Raw genomic sequence first — 21821 nt, 5'->3', positions numbered from 1 at the left:
ACTTATCAAACCGCTGCGGTAGTTTACCGGCTATGACGTTGCGCTGCTGAGCTCGACGGAGTTATTTCGATGTTGGAAACACGCAAAAGCACTCGTTTACTAAAGTGTAATGCACGGTAAAGAATCCAAGGTATTTAAAATAACAATGGAATTACGTTGTAATTTGCTACGTTGTAACTCGTAATATGTTTGTGGTTTTAGAAGGTAAAGCACGCAAAATGAATTTTGGTAATAACAATTTGTTTTAAGCCGAGCCCCACCAAAGATCTTTCTTGTATACCCACACCACGCAGGCGTCATCGCGCAAAACCGTAAGACTGCGATACTTTGCCTACCTAATGTTTAGGATGCAAGGCACATAGCAAGCTTCAGTTGATAAAAACAATTGTGCTCTTCTATTTGTGTTTTTGTGGCAGTGTTAATGTCTATGTATGATTTATTTTATCACTGTGTCATTCTGTGGACAATATTCCCGGCACCGTGGACACCGAGGTGAGTCGTAAAGATGGCACTTTTTGGAAGTGTGTTCCTGTCCAACGAAATTGGCGATTATGGCGGACGGCGTTGCCAATAGGCGACGGTCACAGCGTAAACGAGGGCTAGCGTAAACAGCACCTCCGGAGTCTACCATATCGACACCAGGCGTCATAAGCAGTGGGGGGACAATTAGGCAAGTTTTGGTGTTGCCAATAAAGCGTCTCCATTTTCCTGATATCCAACGGAAAACTAAATAACTTTCGCGTATTTCGGTGCTATGTTCTTTCTTTCTGGTTCGCTTTCTGTGGCCGCGAACGTTCCGATCGGAAAACTGACGACAGAGCACAAGGCGTCCTGACCAGATCTATGGTGTGGCAACTCGCGAAGAAACAGCATGGCGAAAACTTTCCGTTTCCCAGCGAACGAGAGGTAAGCACGCCTTTTCTGCATTTGTTATGACGGAAACGAGAGCTATCCTTGTGAAAACAGTTATAAGAAGAAAGAAAATATATTTCTTGATTTCTGTCTAGTGAATATCGTTTTGCTGTGGCGTGACACATTTTTCTGCAGTGTTGTAAAGAACTGAAACTACCTGTTGGCGATTGCTGATGAGCCGATTGATGCTAGTTCAGGAGCAGATAGAAATTCCGCCTCATTATATGTAAGCGGTAGTTGGTCATTTGTTTCAGCAGTAGAAAACTTGGGAATTTATATTTACGAAGGGTACTTTAATGATTGCTGCACGAACTTGTAAGACTGGAGAAGATTCCGTTGACCAGTTTTTTTGTTGTGACATCACCAGCTTTGAATGCTTATGACCAAGCAAGAAGCTAATAAAATTGAATTATATAGGAGTCACCGTTTACGTTTAAATTAAAACAAGAAGTTGGGAGCTACCTGCGCGACGACCGAGGTGCTCTACACTTTTCAACCTGTGCTCAGAAGCAGATAATTTTTTTTTTGTATCTTCGTTGTATTCTCAAGTTTGGTGTAGCTTTTATGTGTTCTTTGATTTAACTTTCTTTAATCATGACCACGCGGTGTTTGGTCCATGTTCCAGTTTTCAGATATGGAAAAATTACGCTACATCAGGAATCCTGGTGGAGCTCACACGGAAGCAGAAGTACAACGGCTACCGCCTCTGCTCGGACCACTTCGGAGGAAGGCACGTCACCCACCCGAACAACACAAGACTGTTGTCGACTGCTGTGCCGACTGTTGGAGTGGAAGTGCGGTCCTCGATCGCTGAACAAAAGGAAAACAAATAATTTGTCCTTTTCGAATATCTGTGCGTCTGTACTTAATTGTTTTCGTACAGATACCATGTGACAGGGGAAGGCGCAAGTGCTAATAGCACGGCGACCACTGTCTATTCCCCGTCGTGTGCTGTGGCACGGGGGGCCATGCGACGTTACGCAGCGAAATGTGCTCCGCGTGTGCCAAGAAACAGCTCGCTCATCAGTTTCCCTTTATCGGTTGCTCATCTACGGTGCACGATGTTCCAGAGTGTAGGCTAAATTAGACAGTTTTGGAATGGCGTTTGCAATTAAACGTGAACGCAGAACATACGTACATAAATAGCGTCGTCCTCACTTGGCGTGCTGTGAAGGTTATCGAGTTTCTGTGGTTTACGTGCTTTATGATAACGTACGCTATTTTGCGAGTTTAACATCCGCAATGTATTCGAACGCTAAATAATATTGTTGTCGAACATGGCCGCACCCGTGGCTCGCGCTTTAGCGTGAATTCTCATGATGACTACGCTCTCACTCGCATTGCCCTCACTCGCAAACTATTGTATTGTGCTTTCGCGTTCTCTAAATTCACCTGAAAGGTTAGTTATCAGCACATAGCGCGTCCATCTGCCGAGTTCGTTCGGCGATTCTGGCGCCCGTAGGCCTAATGAGACGCGCCCGCACAACAAAAGCAGGATAGTTGCTAATGGATCGTGTTGGCTTCGAAACGTTTCGCACGAGGCACCAGACGGCGCCCTGTTATAAGGTTTTCTTTAAGTTTGCGTTTCCGTACGGTACACTAAAATACTTTCAAGGACACGCACCGTAATGTCCCGCCAAGGAGCTTACGTTTAACGTGCGTAAGGCGACAAACGCTGTTATAAAAATATCTGTTAAACAGCCGAACAGTTTTCTTTTACAACGAGCGAATTCACGTTCGAAAAAAGTCGCGCCACGCTTGGTGCTACGATAGACGATACGGCGAAGTCAGTTCCTGCCACCCGCTGCCGCATTCTCCCTAGGTCTGGTTGCCGCTCTATAGCAGAAATTTTATTGGAACGAGAATAACGATGCTCAGTAGCCCAGTAGTTTCAGACTATTGGAAGTACGTTTTCATCTGATCATATTTTGAAGAAAAGATGAAGCCAATGTAAATAAAACGCTCAATTACCTAGTTCTTAGCAAGATATCAAAACAATAATTGATAATGAAAACTAGCTCTAAAAACTGATGCCTAGTATTTACATCTAGCTACTGAAAAATAAGCAATGCTTTTCACATGCTACATAAAGATACTGGGTGTTTCAGTGAATAAAATCAAAAATTTTTAAAGGTTGCCTGTGGCAAATAGCCCAATTCTAGTTAATGAGCTTATCTACTGGAAAAGGCGGACAACACTTGCGCAAAATTTGAAATAAATAATCGAATAATTATCAAAACTATAGCAATTAATTTTTTTGCTAATTACCTTATGGCCCATATCGCAATTTAAAAATTCTAGCTGTGGATTTCGCAAGGCGGATTCACTTGGAACGAATTCTCAAGATGACACCAGTTTCGAGATAATAATTCCCCAACTGTGCGGAGAAATATATAGTTACCTTTGTGCTTGAATGCATAAAACGACGTTTTGTTGAGGAAGTAAATGGAACGCAAATGCGTTTGTCCGCAAAGTTGGGGAATTAATATCGCGAAACTGGTGCCATACTGAGAATGCTTTCTAAGTGGATCGGACATGCTAATTATTTTTAAATTGCGATATGGGCCACAGGACAATTAGTTAACAGCTTAATTAGTGAATTTTTGTCAATTAGTCGATTATGCACTTCAATCTTTTGTGCAAGTGCTGTTCGCCACATCGAGTAGACAACCTCACGAACTATAATTGCGCTATGCCCCCCGCCACAGGAAACCTTTAAGAAGTTTTGAAAATGTTCGCTGAAACACATTGAATAGTAGCACTAAAGCTTGGAACTTTGGAGGCATATTTCTAGTTGAATCCAGAAACATACGCTCAGAACTAATCTGTATGGAGTGAAAGCACTATTCTACGAAAGCAGTTCTGCCATTTGTTCTTACAGTTGTGCAACACGCAAGCTTAAGTGTTGCTTAATTTCCCCAGCTTTCTGCAGCCACCCCGTCTCCCCTGTATTGCTTCCCCATCTGTGTCAAAGACCCAGTTAGCAGTCTGTGATATATAGCACGACATACAAATTTTACAGCGTAAGCTGTTATGAGCTCATTCTAATAGCCGTTCCGGTTTGCGATGGTGTTTGCCGCCAGCGCTGGTTGCCGCCGTAGTAAATTCCCAGTTCCCGCCGGGATCGAACAAGGGCCGGCTGCAGGGGAGTGAACTATACCTCTGAGACACGCCAGCGCTTGCTAGCTTGTAGCGGAGATATGAGCAACCAGCAGCAGGGGCATAGCCAGGGTGGGGGGGGGGGAGGGGTATGGGGCTTCAGCCCTCTCCCGAAATCTTTCTGTATTTTGTCTAGAATGACCTTTTCCCGCTCGAAAAGACATTTCAGCGCGAAGATTGCGAAGTCGTGCTGGATTTCCTGGCAACGCCCATGCACGTGGAATCACCTAACGCAGACAACCACACCCAGGGACAAAGTTTCAAGGGCGTTTTGATGGCGAGCGGGCTCGTCGAGGCATCTCGCGGAGACCGCGGAATCTACGGAGCGCATGGATTTCAATTCTGAAATTTTATGGGCACAAATTTCTCATAAACGTTTGATGACAAAGGCGCACTGACATTTCCAAAGTCGTGCTTTAGATTTTCAATTCGAGAACTTCTTGAGTTTAATGTTGTCATAAACGTTTGACATCACAAGTGCATTGACTTTCTAAAGTCGTACAATTCACCATACAACGAGACAAACCTAATCAACACACTGTCAGACAAGTTCACAAAGCACGCAGTGAGGGACAAAGCGTTGTCTTTCGTTTTTGCCGTGATGTCAAAGAAAATATCAACATCTTTTTTTTTCACCTGCGCCAAAGCAACCATGTCATGACACTAAAGCCAGCAAAGGTAAACTATATTCTTATTTATTTTTCGAAATTTACTTTTATTCGCGAGGACACATTGAGTCTCTTCAAATATTTTGTTTTGTTCCCGCAACCTGCGGGCTGCCGGAGCCCGCCATAGCGCATGCGTTTTCTTCGTGTTGCCCCGACCATCGCGCGGCGCACTTCGCTTCGAGTTCCTTTTTCTCTGGCCGGATGGATTTTCGCCTGGCAAGGTTTTGAACGCATTCAGGCTGGCAGATGAGAAAAAGAAACAATGCATGGTCGCTCGACGTCATCACTGCGGGGCAGGGTTGACAGATTTGGCGATTTCTCGCCAAATTGGCTACTTCGAGAGGCTCCTGACGACTGAAAATCGTGTTTGGCGACTTGCCTGCTTGATGGCTACTTTTTTAGGTGGTAATTGGTATAAGCAGTGGCTGAATTGCACTTCCCCCGACGGCCCCCACGAAGGAAAAGCCTCAAACGTCAGATCGTCAAGGCAACGCTTTTGTGTCTTGCAAGGAGTGTGCGGGAGCGCTATTAAAAGACAAGACAGAAGAAGACACACAGGAACACGCACAGCGCTGGGTGTGTCCCCGTGTGTCTTCTTTTGTCCCGTCTTTTAATCGCACTACAGCGCACCCCTTGAAGATGCATTACCAACATGCCCACATTGCAACCCTCGTGTCTTGCAAGCTCCGGAAGCAAATTCAGGAGCTGAAAATGCACTGACACGTGAACACGTTTATCTTTTACGGTGAGCGCTTTTACCGTCCACGAAATGTTATCGCTCAGCGCAGGACGCGTCTAAATGTAGCGGAAATTTCAGGAATGTTATCGATGCTTTTATCCGCTGTCTCTTGTCGCCGAACCTTGTGTAATCTGATTGCATGTATGCGCGACGCGAATGGCGTAGAACTTTGTCGAAGGCATGCGGGTCCCGGCGATTATTCTGGAACATTCGACGACTGATCTGTAAAAGCCGACGCGTTTGAGCCACTGATTAGATTTTCCACGATCGCCGACTGTGTTCGCCACTCTCGTTGTGCTTTAAGTGTAGCCTGTTTTGTGGGCACAGGTTCGCCCAATAAAAGCTAATTTTGAATTTGACAGTAGTGCTACTGTGTTCTTTAACGTCACTACCACGTGAAAATATCATCGCCACCACATGCTCAGTGGGCCTCTTCGACTTGTCACCTTGGGCTATCCAGGACTGCCCGAGATGCTTCATATGCAACGGTCAGTGGCTGAAATCAACGCCACAGGCATTTTGGGACTCATTGACGTATAACTGAACAGGCCCAAGCAGCTCTCTCCGAGTAACAGGAAATAACCAATCTTACAGGCAATGCTTTTGTGATATTCGAAGGACGGAAGCAATAGGTGATGCTCTAATATCACCTCAGCGAACGGTTACCTCTATAGAGAATCTCGAAGACCATGGTTCTTCGCGTCAGAAACGACTGCAACAACGAAAAACACGTCACGGCAGCCATGACAATCGAGGTGTCAATGTGTACGTGACTATATGCGACTGCGTACGAGGGAGCTAAGAACGTTTGTGGCGTCATAGTGTTCGCACGGGAACGTTTAAAGCGAAGTCATAGTGGCATAGAGGTAATATAACCATCTGTGCAAGGACCGCGTTCAGCAAGTTTACTCTACATAAGTGGCGATACCACTTAGGCTATGAGAAAGTACCGCACGTGTGTGGCAGAAATTATCAAAGAACTTCAGTTGGTCATACAATATGGTAAATTACGATACAATATTATGTGATAACTACTCTTTTCCTTTGTTATTTTTGTTTGTCATCAGCGCAGCAGGTCTTTCTCGTCTGTTCTTCCTTATTTTCGCGTTAACAATGGGCAAATGTTCGTTTGTCGCAACGTGGCTAGAATTTTGGCTACCAATTAAAGCTTGTGTCCTAGTTGGCGCCTTCTTGGGCTTCCTTTCTGAATTTTTCGGCTACATTTTCTTCAGAATACCTGGCAACCCCGCAGCGGAGACTCGATGGATTGCAATGCTTTTGCCTCAGCGTAACCTCTCCGGAAAGCTTTCTCTCGCCGGTGTAGGATACCGAGCAGCCTGCGCATGGTTCTTTGTGGGCCAAGCATCTCAAGTTTTCTTCGATATTCTTTCGGTAGCCACATTGAGTGCCCAAAGTAGGCATTCGATTGTGGCCAACATGCTTTACTTTGCGTTTTCTCCTTTCCGTGACCCCGTCCCACAGTAGAAAAAGAAAGACATCGTTGCGGGCAGGAAATTGTTGCACGGGGAAAGTTCGATTTTATTACTACTGATCCTCTTGCGGAAAACTATGGGCCATGGGATGCTTCAGTTGCCGAATACTCTTATTACATTATTGCGGCAGCAATTATATGGATACTCCAGGCACATTACTGCCACCGCTGTCGCCCTCATGATTCGTATAAAGTCTAAGGGCGATAACATCTTGACCGCGCGCCGCGTACTGTATGTGCTAGTGAAAGCGTATAGGCGGATCGGGGTGACATGGGTCAACCGACGATGGTGGCTCAGTATTGTGTGCTCAAGGGAGAAAAGCGGCGAGGAAGCGCGCCGCCTCCTGTCGCGCGCGACACATCAGAGGGAGTGGAGTGAAGGCAAGCTGTGATCTGTGAATATGTGGTTGCGTAACATGTCTGTTTGCCTTGTGTGGCGCTTTATACACAGTGACTTTTTCTTAGATACGTTGATTTATTGGAGACTTATACCTATATTTATATAACTTGTTGCGAAGTTTTGTATATGCGTGCAGTGAACTTTGTTTCCAGTGACACGTTTTTGCCATTTATCAAACTCTATCTTCGCATTTGTATATTCCATTGTATCTTAGCATTTATAATGTACGAGTGCGAGTCAAATGAAAGTGAGCCAACCAATCCCGCGCAATAATTGTTCTGTTCGTTATTTGCGAGGCATGTGCATAGCATACAGGCCTCTCTCATTTACAAGTGACCGGCAGGTGTAAGGATAGATGTTCTTTAATGCTTTCATGCACTAGGTTGAACGTGGTTGCGTGACATACGGACACTCCGAAAGTTGAGCAGCGTGGTGTCGTCATTTTTTTGACAGCTGAAGGTGTTTCCCAAGAAGAAATTTGCCACTGAGATTTTCCCCTGGATATGTACAAAAATGCAAACAGGGTTCTTGAATGACAAATTTTCGTTAAAATATTTGTCTTCAACTTGTGCATTTCATGGCCTTTACATTTTTCACATCAGCGGCATGCACTGTTTAGCTGATTTCAAACTGATAGAGTTCTAAAAGTCGTGTGATGTTTGATTTACATATTAAATATACAGATAACGTGGGAGCATTGATATAAGGTATTTCGGGCACAATTTTTGATACCTACGAGTTTGTTCTTTTGCGAAAAAAAGCATATTGTGCTTGTCTGCACAGTGCGAACAGTGGAGGCCGAGCTGGAACGTGAGCGTCCCCCCCATCCCTCCCGAACGAAAGTTCTGGTTACGCCACTGACCAGTAGTAAGGTGTCTCCAATAACAAAATACCTAATGAAAAAACGACACAGATTGAAAGTGCCCAATTCAAAAGATCAAATAGAAGTGGCGGAACTGTCTAAGGTGATCAACAAGGACAAAGTAATATTCGAAATTATACCGTAAGAAATACTGAGGAAGCAGTGAAAAATAGACGCAGCATGAAATCAGTGAGAAGGAAACTTTGAATAGGGCAAACCAAGATTAGCAGCTTGGGCTTGTTCGTTGGCAAAACGCAGAAGGGCAAGTGTACGGCGAGTTGAAGTGTAAACTTGTGTACGGCGAGTGTACGGCAAGTGTACGGCAAGTGCAAGTGTACAGCAAGTGTACGGGTAGTGTACCGCAAGTGCAAGGTTACACTTGCCCCCGCCCGCTTCTGCGCACGTCACCTTCCTATTTGTTATTCCGGTTTCGGTCCCCCTCCTCTCCTTTCCTTCTTCTTATACATATATATATATATATATATATATATATATATATATATATATATATATATATATATATATATATATATTGCAACACCCTCACCAACACATTCCGAAATCAATATGCCTTTTTCGGCGCCTCAACCCAGGGTATTGCCATTTCTGGATGCCGCCGTAACGACACCTACGTTTAGCGACTGGGGCAACGCCCGTAGAAAGACCATGCCGCTGCCTTTCAGTCACCCCATACATTGCACCGCAGACGCCTCGCCTCTATCTTAACTACTTCAAAATTACTCGACGAATTGCTGCTATGCTACTCAAGTCATTCTTTCAACTCATGTTGTTTTTTGTGTTACTCGCGCACTGACCGCCTGACCGGCTCTTCTAATGCCACGAAAACATGCCGCCAACGATACCCTTGAATGCTCCTTAACCTCTCGCCTCCCCAAGGCCCTCCCATGCCCCCACCTTTCTTTAATTTCTTTTTCTTTCTTTTTCTTTCTCTCTCTTTTTGTCTTGGTGTCACCCTGGTTTTTCCTTTTCTTTCTCCTCTCTGTTTTTCTTTCTTTTCTTTTCTCCCCGCGTTCCCACTCTCCTGCTCTTGTCCCCTCGTCTTGGGAACGAAGCTCACAGACGTCGGACGACAGCGCTTATTACCTCCCAAGTCTCTCCCTTTAGAACCAGCCGCCATCGACAACACCCGCACGTAACGTCACTGCACTAACCCTTTAAAACTAACATGTCGAGAATGACGAGGCCGCCTTTGACGTAGATAGGTCCTCCCATCGAAACGTTGGCCAGCGTTTCTGAGGCACCTTATCCCTGTTTACAAAGCCTCTAAACCTTGTGACGCAGAATTCAGACGCTGTGAAGTGCTGAAAAAACAAAATGAACAGCTGGTTCTGGAGATTACTGAGGCAGCCGAGATTGTCAGACTTTGTGAGCAATGTGTTAGCACGCCGTCCTTGTTGGTAACAGAAACAAGAAGTTGAGCTTTTGCAAGTGCAGTCATTTCGTTGAGTGCGAAAGAGTGCATCTATCACAAGCTGTGCAATGACGTGTCTGGGACACGTGTGGGCAAATGCATAAGAAGCCGCGTATCTTTCAAAATAACGTTGCTGAAGTTAGCGCTTAGGGTGTCTTCGTGCGGTGTCTGTCCTACGTTTATCGCTATTAAAACCAGAAACGAAGATGTAAGCACAGAAGAATAAGCAGGGTAATATCATCAGAAATCTCGAAGGATATCGTAAAAGCAGCGGAAGAATAGTATTTTGACCTGTACAGTACCCAAAGCAGCCACGATACCTCCAATGAATGTAGTAATGAACAGGGTACAGAGGCCCCTTCTATATAGGGGGAAATGCAGCAGGAGAAGATGGGATAACAGTAGAATTAATCAAAGATGGAGGATGCATACTGCTTGGAAAACTGGCGGCTCAACATACGAAGTGTCTCTCGACTGCTAGGGCCCCAGAAAACTGGAAAAATTCAAACATAATACTAATCCACAAGGGAGACGTTAAAGAAATAAAAAAATTATAGGTCCATTAGCTTACTCGCAGTATTATATAAAAATATTCACTTAAATATTCAGCAACAGAATAAGGGCAACACTGGACTTTAGTCAACCAAGGGAACAGGCTGACTTCAGGAAGGGACGCTCTACAATGCGTCACATCCATGCAATCAATCAGGTAATCGAGGCATTCGCAGAATACAATCAGTCTCTCTATATGGCTTTCGTAGATTACGAATAGGCATTTGATTCAGTAATGATACCAGCACTCACCGAGGCATTGCGTAATCTAGGAGTACAGAAGGCTTACGTAAATATCTACAGATTCCACAGCTACCTTAATTCTCCAGAAAACAGTAGGAAGATATCTATAAAGACGAGGATGGCAGAAGACTAGCTGAAAGCAGAAAATATACTCACCAGAGACCATGTGCGTCACCAAACGACTGACGAATGATACAGAAAGGTATGAGAAGTTAGCGAAAGAATGTTAACTACGGGGGAAGCACTGGAGAAGTTGAGGTATCTTGCTAGCCCATAGTTCTTATGCAGCCAAGTGGCACTCCATTGTTAAAGGAGGAAGCCAAGGATATGGAGAAATGTTTTCTGGAGTACTTTGGCGTGTCCGTCAGTCAAGCGGCGTGAACATTGTACTGCAAGATAAGTTAAACAGCAGTCTATCCTACGAAATGTTTTGCGCTGAAAAGTGTTGCATAGACCTGATGGAGCGGTTCTGACACGCAGGGCTTTAGTTTCACATAAATCACATCAATCTGGATCTAAAGAAAGCAGCGTTAGAGAAAGTCCGCTGCAATAAGAAAGCTCGAGGACCTTGAAAATTACAAATGCCTCACTGATATCTTATTCTTTTTGTCGCTCCAATAGTTCTGAGGACGGTTTCGGGAGCAGCCTATTTTTACAAAATATTTAGTCATTTGCACGAACGGCGTGCAGCGTTATCCCTGTGCAGACATTCAGTGCTCATACATTTGCACCCTCGTCTTTCAGTCATCACACAGCAACCATAGATGCATCTTGGGATGTTAAGAAATCGTTGAGCTTACTTTGACAAAGTTGTGCAAGTACTAAGGTTGCTCGGTACTCTTGCCTTCATTGGTTTGATTAATGTGGTTAAAGTGACAGGGCCCTCCTTTCCGCGAATTCACCAATAATCTTAAGTTTAAATACTTTCGCTTCTTTATTTTGTCGACCTACAAAGTCTCGTGAATGTTAACCTCCAGCCAACGACTCAACTCGTAACGTAGCTCTGACACCTCTCCTATCTACGCTTCAAACAGGTCGCACGAAGCCGAGCCTATGGAATCTGTAAAAGAAAGTGCATTGTGTATATCAGCGTATTAAAGGAAGGTGTCGAAACGTTGAAAACAGAATCATAGTCAGCAGGTTGCCCTGATTGTATTGAATGCTGCCGATTTTATTTATATTTCAAATTTACCGTTTCTCGACAAGAAACTCAGTGATTTTTGTTGTTAGTTGACTTGGGAACGTTTCCTTTATGCCTGGATGATAACAGAAGAAACTGAAGTGCATTAAAGATTTTAAGAAAGATCTGCAATATTCTCATGAGGATTATCGTAATAATACATTGTTAACAATGTTAAGCTCGGAATCAAGTTCTGGTGGTCTTAGTGTTGTATCGCGAAACTAAACCATATATGAAAAAAGGTACAGTCATTTGCAATATAATTTGATAACTATTCACCAGCGCATCAGCAGAACGCTATGCAGAAGTTTTACTCGGTATAGCATGTTTTTGGGACTAGCAAGTTTACCCGTTGTATGTAATACAAAGCAAGTTGTTTTTACCGGTATGCGAAAGATGTTGATCTGCGCCTATTGATGATCTATATATTATTCACAGATAACTGTTGCCACAAAAACTGTCTTAGTAGGGTTGTATTGTGCGGAGAAAATGAACACGGCCTGTGTAGCAGTTTTTTGTGTATGAGAAATTGTAGGACGCTGTCTTATACATGTATGATCGTAGTACAGAATGCACCCAATTGTACTAAAAAAGTAAGATACCCAGCTCAACATTATATTGTTGCGTACTGAATGCCTTGCTGTGCGATAGGTTGCTAATGAAATTGACCGCACTTCCACTACAGTGAAGAGGAGGGCAGGCGAAGCTCGGGATCCGCGGCTCTTCGTTGTCGTAACGCCTCGGCTTCGCGCTTCCTAACGCCGGTGTCGGCACGTGGACGACGAGCGCTTTCTCGAGCGAGTTCCAGGCGACGTTCACCAAACACCGCCTCTTCTTCGGCCAAACGCAAGACTCGCTGCCCTTCCTTCAACGCAATCTGCTCTTCGGCAGAACGAACCAAACGCGGCCTCCGCATCTGACTACCGCGCCTGAACTGGTGGGAAACGACGGGCGCGAGGCGAGCGAACACGCCATCACCCCCTTTCTCTGCTCCGGGGGAGGGGAAGCCTGTGATTGGCTCGCGCCTTGCGCTGAGTCTAATTCTTCATGCACATAAAACACCGCTTTTAAGGGCGCATATGATTAACTGGCATTAGCTGAAACGGTTAGCGTTGTGATCATGCAACGCGAGGGCACTGGTTCAAATCCCCAGCCCGACAAGTAATTTTTATGCACGCGCTGCTTGGGTTGTTTTCGTACGGCAACACTAACACTGGCACAGACACGAGTGAGGCATAACAAGCTTCGCTTCGAAAAGCAGTGAATAAAGCGCGTTTTTTACCTGCTCACGTTCTGCCGAAACAAAATCGCCGCGTGCCATGGCGTGCTAGCTCGTGCATCTTGGAGAAAAAATATGTTTTCATACACGTGGGTCGTGCACATGTGAGCACCAAAAGAAAATAGAAGCAGAAGGACGTTGCAAACCAGATGTGCAAGAGCAAACCAATCTAAACAAAATAAATGCAAGCGGTGAAAGTCCCCGCTCGCACCTGCAGCGGAAGTCGTGCGCAGGCAACAAACGGGATGGCGTTTCACCTTCTTGCATTTCATGAGAGCTTGCTTTTCATGAGAGCTTGCTTGCTTTTTTCATTGTTTTTTGTCTTTCGGCCTACCAAATTTTGCCTACCAAGCACCAGGGAAGAAGTTGGCGCTCATGACAAAATTTTCGTTTACATGGGGGAGTACACCAGCTGACACAGCCGTTTCAAAAGTATATCCGGCGCGACGGCCATTCCCTATGTGGCACGAGCGCGTCATCACAGCTCCATCCCCGCACGGTGACCGTCACTGAGCGATGGCGCCCACCGGGCGGTGATGGAATTAACGACGCACTCGTGCCACATACGGAGTAATCCTTGCGTCGGATATGCCCATGGCGCCTGGTAGCCATCCGATAGACCCGAGGGATCTGTATACGCTGGGCCTCGTGTCCACAGGCCTCGCGTACTTACTGACATGGCTTCGTGCTTTGAGCGACACTGTAAACTGTTTGTTGATGCATATTTAGGGACTTGTATTTGCCAGCGTGCAGCGAAGCTACCGCTGGTTCCTATATTGCAAGTTTGACTTTCGCGTTCTGGATAATTCCTTTGAAAGAGAGATCAATTTCTTTCACATTCAAGTAGCCAAATGCGAAGCAGCGCAGAGTGTTCTAAATCAGCAAAAAGCACACAGATAAGCTTGGACGCTAATCAGCAGCGAGTGTCTCGAATCTGAAGCCTTTGCGCCTTTGGTACCGTATGAATGTTTATTAGCAAGTTGCCTGCTACTAAGCCCACGGAACGCCTGCGGTTTAATGCGTGGTGCACAAACTTTGCAGCCGCTTATTGGTGGAGCATGAAAGTTATTACGAAAATTATAGCTCCAAAGGCAAACTGTGTTTTCAGTAGCTCTTATATCGACGTTGTTTACTGTGTACCAACCGATGCTCCTGTTCCGAATAGTTTAATTGTTCATATTCGTTCATGTGTGCAACGAGAGAGAAGTCCCTGAACAGAATTGGGGAGGCGCGGCTTGACACGAAGTATCTAGCGTTAACATTGCTGTCCCTTCACAACTTAGGCGAAAAGACGTAAGTGCTTTCGCCTCGGCTTTTCTCTCAATCTTTTCTTTTTCTCTCCCTCTGAATGTCTGATTGGTATGAAATGATGTTCGGTGTTGCGGATAACTGTTTTGTCCTCAACAGCCAGTATTGTTTTTCCGATAATCGCAGTGGTGTGTTCCCTGCCTCACTGAGCCACGCTAACCGTTGCAGATAAAGCCAAAAGTAAGGCCGCTGGTCATTTTAGAGCTACTCAGTTTCTCAGACAAAGATTGTGACTGAATGTTAAAAGTCTGTGTATACGTTCCTGTGCCATTTTTTAGTCGTGTTACATTGATGGAAGTGCTGGGCTTATGTGCATGCCTAACAGCCCCACGGACAAGTGTGCATGACTGCCTACGCCCACCGCGTACTCATCTTGAGAGTGCATTCTTTCTAAATAAAGTGCGGGAGTCTCGCTGTTAAGTTGACGATCACTAAATTTGGAGCGGTTTTGACTACCCGGTTTTCGTCAGCGTGGACCGCCATGGCCTCGAGGGCTCTTGTGAATAAATATCTGAAAGCCTTTTTTGTTTGGCACCATGAATTAAACAATGATCTCTGGTTAGTTTAATGGTCTGCCTGCTGGCTTAATGACGTCAATTGCCTGTCCAGTAACTCCACCGATCCAGCTGAAGTCAGCGGACCAGATTCCAACGCCTATCTCCCAGCCATGTCTGATTTTCTCAATAATGGTACAGAACAGCTGAAAGAAGAGTTAAGACATTCATCGATCGAGGGCTTGGTTATAGTCACCTAAATCCCGCACTGCGACTTTCGCTTCAGGCGAGTGCATTATGTACCGACGCAACATGGCTTCTTGTTGCCGTAATTTCCTGCTGGCCCTTCCATATTCTCTCAAGCCTACTGCTCATGAGCAGCTCCAAAGGACACCTTGTTGCAAGTGGTGCAGGTGTACCGCCTGCTATGGTACAGGTATACCTTAGCACAGGGCACCTTGTTACCAATCATTCCTACGACGGAGACCAACGTCGGAATTACTGGTCAGACCTGTACAGCTTCGTGCAACGTTTTCTCGCTTCTCCTGATATCTGCCACTGGAGTTGGCCCGCTTCGCAGGCTGTGAAGATTGCCAACAACCTAGACAGATTTTTCGGCTGCTTCATGCCATCGACAGAGATGCACAAGCGTTCGTCCGTGTCGGCGTGCAGCTTGGTGACTCTTTCGCAACATCAATGTCCCGAAACAAGTGGTTAGCCATAGCAGCATACTACGCGAAGCGCCATGCAGTGTAACACGCTACGCACATTCTCTGCTCACCATGTCCGGTGTGGACGTTGCAGCCGTAGTACTCCAAGACGAGATACCTTTCAATGACACATCTCACTAGATGGTCACAAACAATAACCACTACTTCCTGTCGCAAGTCGTCAAAGAGAATCGGCGTTCCTGCTCCACAGAACCCTGACACACAACTCCCTATCTCGCACAAACCGACTGACTAAATGAACAATTTTATTTCACCTTGTCAGAGATGATGATGTCTGCGTAAAGAAACGTCCAATATGGGCTGCAACATGGTTCCCGCGGTCGAAGGGGCTGCAATACTTCATGGTGACGCTGAAGGAAAAAAAACATAGTTTAATACTCACCAGTGCTTGAAATAGTGTTTAGTTAATACATTTTTTTGCGTAGCGTTGCCGCCATGCAATCTGGAAACACTTTTGATCTCGGGCACCGTTTTATAACTAATTTTGAAGACGAATGTCAGAGATGTGAGAACCTTGTCAGAGATGATGATGTCTATGTAGAGAAACGTTCCATATGGGCTGCAACATGAAAAAAAAAACATAGTGTAATACTCACCGGTGCTCTAAATAGTGTTAACTTAATTTTTTGCGTATCGGTGCCGCCATGCAATCACGGTACCCTTTCGACCTCGGGCACCGTTCAGTAAGTCATTTTGAACACGAATGTGCATTTTGGCCTATCGTTGCAATTGAGATAGCCTAATGCCTCTTGTGTAAGTGACCCTTGCATACAAAATTTGCCTTCACAACAACACCTGTTTCTCCCTTCTACCTTTTTTATCAACTATCCCATATGCAGTTTGGCACCCCTTTTTTTCCGGTGCCACAACATAACTCAGAATATGGCACCACTGTCCACAGTAGCACGCCTGGTGAGATCCCCTACAATCGACTCAGAGTGCTACAAGAATCACAAATTACGAAGAGGACAGTCACCCCCTGAAATTTCAAATATCTCTTGCAACTCTTGCTCTTATACCGTGTTCTTATCGCTGTGCTGGTACACATGACAAGGTGCTTTCACGCTACACCGTCCCTTACAAGGTTTTTCAAGGTTAAGCAAAGTGAACAACGTAACCTGGCCTGTTGAAAGAAAATAATCGAATCGTCTTCCCTGTTACAGGTGTTGTATGCTGTTCAAAATTGTTCAGTGAAGGTATTTGCAGGACATTCTAGCAAACTTCAGATGACGCTCCAGCAGCTCTAAGAATAAGTTATGGTCCAATGCGAAGTACAGTCGCTGGTGCGGAAGAACTAGAACATATGACGAGCCACTTGCCTGACTACGTGCGTAGCACGTTGCGCGTCAAATATATATGTTTCAAATATATATATATATATATATATATATATATATATATATATATATATATATATATATATATATATATATATATATAGGCTGTATATAAGTTTCTGCAATAGTCTTCCATCCCATGTCAGCATACATGCAAAGGAAACACGTATTCAAGAGTGCACAGTCACTGCAGAGAGTTTCGTTCTCTAAAACTTGCGCACGCTTTTTATTGCATGTTTACGCAAACACATTTTTTGTGTCTTCCCTGTTTGCAATATGGTGATTCCTCGAGCTGCAAACCTAATACCCCCTTTACCTGTAACACCAATCCATTTTTTTTCCATTCCTACAGCAAGACACCCTATCTTATGACATGAAGACAAAAAAGATTGTAGAGAAGTTTGTGGTAAGTACTGAGAAAGAGTCCAATATTTCTTATTGTTTTCATGGGGAGCATTATCGGTGCAGTTTGTTACGCACTGAGGTTGCGTGCATTTTTTTATAATTCGGCAGTGTTATTGGTACGTGTGGAGCCGCCATCCTGACGGATTTCAGAAAGTGCTGGGTAAAAACTGTCGGCGACGAGAAGGGCTACGAGATAAGTGGTGGACGCTGGGTTCTGTTGACCAGTATAAGGAGTTGAGAGCGCTGTTCTCAAATTGCGGTCGGACAAGCTCCTGAACCATCGCAATCGTGGCTGGCGGTGGATTTGTAGGCATCGTGGAGACGGATGGTGAATAGGTCGCCAAAATCGTGGCGCACGATGTGGATTACACTGTTGCACTGGCTGACGCTACTGACCCTTACCAGACGTTGTCCATGTGGTATTAGGCGGACGCGCAATGTGCTACGTGATATGGCGGCTCTTGTGCAAAACGAGGGCATTCTTTTATAATGGCTTGGATAGTAGAGGCTTGACAGGGAACAAGCAAGTCGGAAGCGGCGCTCGCAATTTTTTAGTATGTTAGCCACTTTGTTTTAGGCATCTTGCCATCTCCTCAGCGGCAAAGGCCAAAATGTCTTGTAATATTTAGTCATAGGGCTCTGTAGATATCCGGAGAAGCTTTGGAAAAAGCCTTTCTCGAGGCAACGCAGTGCCCAAGGAGGTCACCAAAAAGATCGCGTATCTTTGAAAATATCTCGTCTAGGTAACTCATCTTCATGCGTTTGGAATCACGTATGTAGGCATAATCGTTCCGTCCCAGCAATTATTAGTTCTGTAACGTGCATCAAGCTTCATTCATTCGTCGACGTCAGCGCCGTCCAGGCCGAAACACTTACCAGGATTTCGAGGAGAGCAAGCGTGGCAATTGGAGCAATCTCACGAGCCCTAGTCATTGCTCATGGGGTCAATTCACCGGGTGGCATGCTCGCTGTAGCGACCACTGCAGAGCTCGGCGGCGTGAATGAGGATCACGCACGTTCATTAACATGCTACGCGTGGATAAACACAGAGAAGCAGACTGTGTAATCTGTATCTAGAAGAGCAGGCTAGCCAGAAACCACGGTGGAAAGTTACTCGCGTCATGCGCCCAGAAGCATTTGGCGCAATCAAATATGGGATCATGTTAAGGCATACACTCTAAGAACAGTTTACACCCTTTGGCTTGCCCCTTCTGCCACACAAAAATAATCGTCATCTGCCTTGATGCGTTTCCTTTCTTTATCGCTGCAAGCCCGGAACTTTCCAGTCACGAACGGCACGCGCGTTATCAGAAGGGGCACTCCAAAGGGTGTAAACTGTTCTATGCTGATAACGCGCGTGCCATTCGTTAGTGGAAAGTTCTGGGCTCGCAGCGATAAAGAAAGGAAACGCATCAAGGCAGATGACGATTATTTTTGTGTGGCAGAAGGGGCAAGCCAAAGGGTGTAAACTGTTCTTAGAGTGTAGGTGATGTAATGCTGGATACCTAAGTCTTTGACAGATCACAGTGTCAAATCGCAGTGCTAATTAGATTACATTTGTCCGTAGCTGTGACATTGTTGCAGCCGCCGAGCGCAAGGTGCAAGTTACTCCTTCCTATCTCGTTCTTAATAGCGCAATGTCACACGCAGTATATCTCTATGGCGCGTAATAGCCAATTGACTCGCCCCGCCTCGCCCCCCTCCCCCTGCAACAAATCTATAAAGATTCCAGGGTCATTCAATGAAGCCTCACGAAGAAGGGAAGCGTGTGTTTCATTCGACAAATGTGATGCATCAATGAAATATTGAATTGGTGGCCCGGCGACTAACCCATGCAACATTACACGCAACCCGTTCGCAGTATGACGGCCTTCACGCGAAGCAGTAGTTAACAATGTGCAGCGATACTTTCTGAGTATTGCTGGAGGACTGTGCGACGCAGTCTTTCGCAGATGCGTTGTGCATGTGTGAAACTTGGGGGTCAGCGCCCCGCGAAATGGCGGCAACGAAAAAAATTTGTGGGGTAGTCGCGAGTAGAATACAAGCAGAAGCACCAACCCGCGACGTCACAGCAGCATCGAGAACGCAGCAGTCGATGTCGATGCGAAAAAAACGTCGGCGATAGAGACACGAGCCTGGCGAGCACGGTTTCTTACGTCCTTGCAAGGTCACGACGAGTCTCTTCCCCCACTTTCGCAAGTCTATTAGAGACTACAACGTGGGGTCGAACAAGCCGCCATGCCAGGCACGTTCAATAGATATAGCCGAACCCGCCTCTGTAGCTGAGTGGTTAAGGCGACCTACTGCTAAGCATTCTGTCGCAGGCACATTTGGATGGAGATAAACGCGAAACTTGATTTGACCTAACGCTTTGGAAGTGCCCACTACCAACCGCAAGTACTCAAAATTAATCCGGAGGCATGCATCATGTGGCGTTTCTCATAGCCACAGTGTTGGTTTGGGCAGTTAAACCTCCTGGATTAATGAATCCAGAATAGACAGACTTTATCAAGCTAGCACCTAAAAGTACCCGAAAGGGCTTTAGTCTGGAAACACAGGTAAGCCCGGACAGCGTTCCTGACGTGGTTCGGTCACGCACGACGCTGCAGCGTGTTGGTACGGCGTAGCTGAGGCACAGCCGACAAGCACGAATATGCTGGACCCCCTCCAGTCGCAAAAGTAGAAATCATTCATGAACGCGGGCACCTCAGAAACAAACTTTCTAAAGTGAATGCTCCACGCCACGGAAACCTGTACGGAAAACGGCGTGCAACCGGCACTGGCAATGTGAGCCGCATTTGCTACTTCACATGATTTCACTTTTCTCTTCACTCGGCACGACAGCACAAGAATGCAAGAAAAACTGCCCCTCAAAGAATGATCAACTTCTTGAAATTTGTCATTATACATGTAGTCTGTTCATAGTCGTGTAGTCGGAAACTTCACCTAAGGCAAGAAAATGGTGCATGAAATTCAGTCTAATGAAGAATGTCATCTTTTTATTTCAGACCTGCACTGTTTCCACCGCTCCCAACGCCAAGGTAGCATGGCATCTCCTAAAGGTGGTATTGCGCGTGGCAGGCTAGATTTCTGGCCTGACCGAGGAATGTAAAGGTGACGGCACTATAATTTCCATTATGTTAAGTCAACCAGACTTACACAAATAAAGTTTCAGGAGCCTTGTGGGTAAATGGCAAGGTGTATAGCATACATCAAAAACACGCCTTCCTTCTGCTTTTTTTTAGCTGTAATAAAATGAAAATACGGAAGATCATGCCAAGGGAAACTGGTTTGTTTGCAACAATTACTGTTGCCTCGCTAGAAACTCTGTCGTAGCTGGATAGCGGCACCGATTGCTCAGTACCTCCTAAGCGGCTCATGAAGAAACCTTCAGAATATGTGAGCTTCACTGAAGCAGACCGTGACGAACTACCGATCATAATCGGCCCAGAAGTGGGCTGGTGATTTATTTTGCATAATAAACCTAGATTTGCTGCACAATATAATAAAGGCAAAGTACAGCATGATGACCGACACCAAAGGTGCACCGCAAATCTACTCCCAACTCCGTTGGCGAGCGATTTCAAATATCTGCAACAATGCAGTAGTGGTGTCGTTTTTGTCTGAAAAAAGAAGAAACGCCCTGGTTGCTGCTTCTATTTTCATATTTTGAGACAATCTGCGAGGGCATCCTCTCTGCATAGTTCTCGAGCTAACAGCACCAGTGAACCGGCATTGTTGTTACATAGTCTAGTGCCTGCCACCCACCGTGGTTGCTCAGTGGCTATGGTGTTAGGCTGCTGAACACGAGGTCGCGGGATCGAATCCCGGCCACGGAGGCCGGGATTCGATGGGGGCGAAATGCGAAAACACCCGTGTAATTAGATTTAGGTGCACGTTAAAGAACCCCAGGTGGTCCAAATTTCCGGAGTCCTCCACTACGGCGTGCCTCATAATCGGAAAGTGGTTTTGGCACGTAAGACCCCATAATTTTTACTTTTTTTAGTGCCTGCCATTACTGGCAGTTATTTGCTTTTGCCTACAGCATTCAGATGTTCACACATTGACGCAACGAACTTTCCGGGTGTTCTGATTCACTGGAAGACATTGATCATGAAGATTCACTATCAGATCAGCTTGATGTATGTTAAACTGAAAATGTTATTCATGAAACCCACCTAAGTATGGTCGGGGCACGGCAGCTTTGCCGGAGCAAGCCCTAATCACACTTTAACACGTTCACTGCGTAGCCCGTTATCATAGTTTTGATCTCTGTGCGTCGTGGCCCACCGGTGGGTCACCCGAGGCTTTCCGTGGGTGCGGCGTGACACACCGGTGGGGCACACTTCTGAGGCTGTTTTTTTCCGCGTGCTGAAAGATGGCTCTACTGGCATTTTCGGTCGCAGCTTGCGCGGGTTACTTCAATCACGTATGCTAGCGAAGAAAATCATCACGTGATTCACTTGGCCCGTGCACTTCTAGGAAGTTGCTTCACTGGGGCCGCATTTTATAAGAATACATTGTCCATTTTCCGCTCCATTTCGCGTGACGTAAGCCTGACGGGATCATCAAACGAAAGCAGTCTCGACCAATCACAGAAATGAAAAGCAGCAGATACCCGCGTCGAC

General features: G+C 45.6%; 1 protein-coding gene across 1 annotated transcript in view; it reads left to right on the top strand.

Moving 5' to 3' along the window:
- LOC142574193 (uncharacterized) overlaps window positions 1–20429 on the top strand; it is a 43048-nt gene extending 22619 nt beyond the window's left edge. Inside the window, exons 5-6 of the mRNA XM_075683341.1 lie at window positions 17141–17194; window positions 20202–20429. Of these exons, the coding sequence (XP_075539456.1) occupies window positions 17141–17194; window positions 20202–20279 (132 nt within the window). The 3' untranslated portion in view covers window positions 20280–20429. The remainder of the gene's footprint in view (window positions 1–17140; window positions 17195–20201) is intronic.
- Window positions 20430–21821: the final 1392 nt, after the last annotated feature.

The sequence above is a fragment of the Dermacentor variabilis genome, chromosome 3 (assembly GCF_050947875.1).
Source record: "Dermacentor variabilis isolate Ectoservices chromosome 3, ASM5094787v1, whole genome shotgun sequence".
Classification (NCBI taxonomy): Eukaryota; Metazoa; Arthropoda; class Arachnida; order Ixodida; family Ixodidae; genus Dermacentor; species Dermacentor variabilis.
This window is presented reverse-complemented; position numbering and strand designations above follow the sequence as displayed.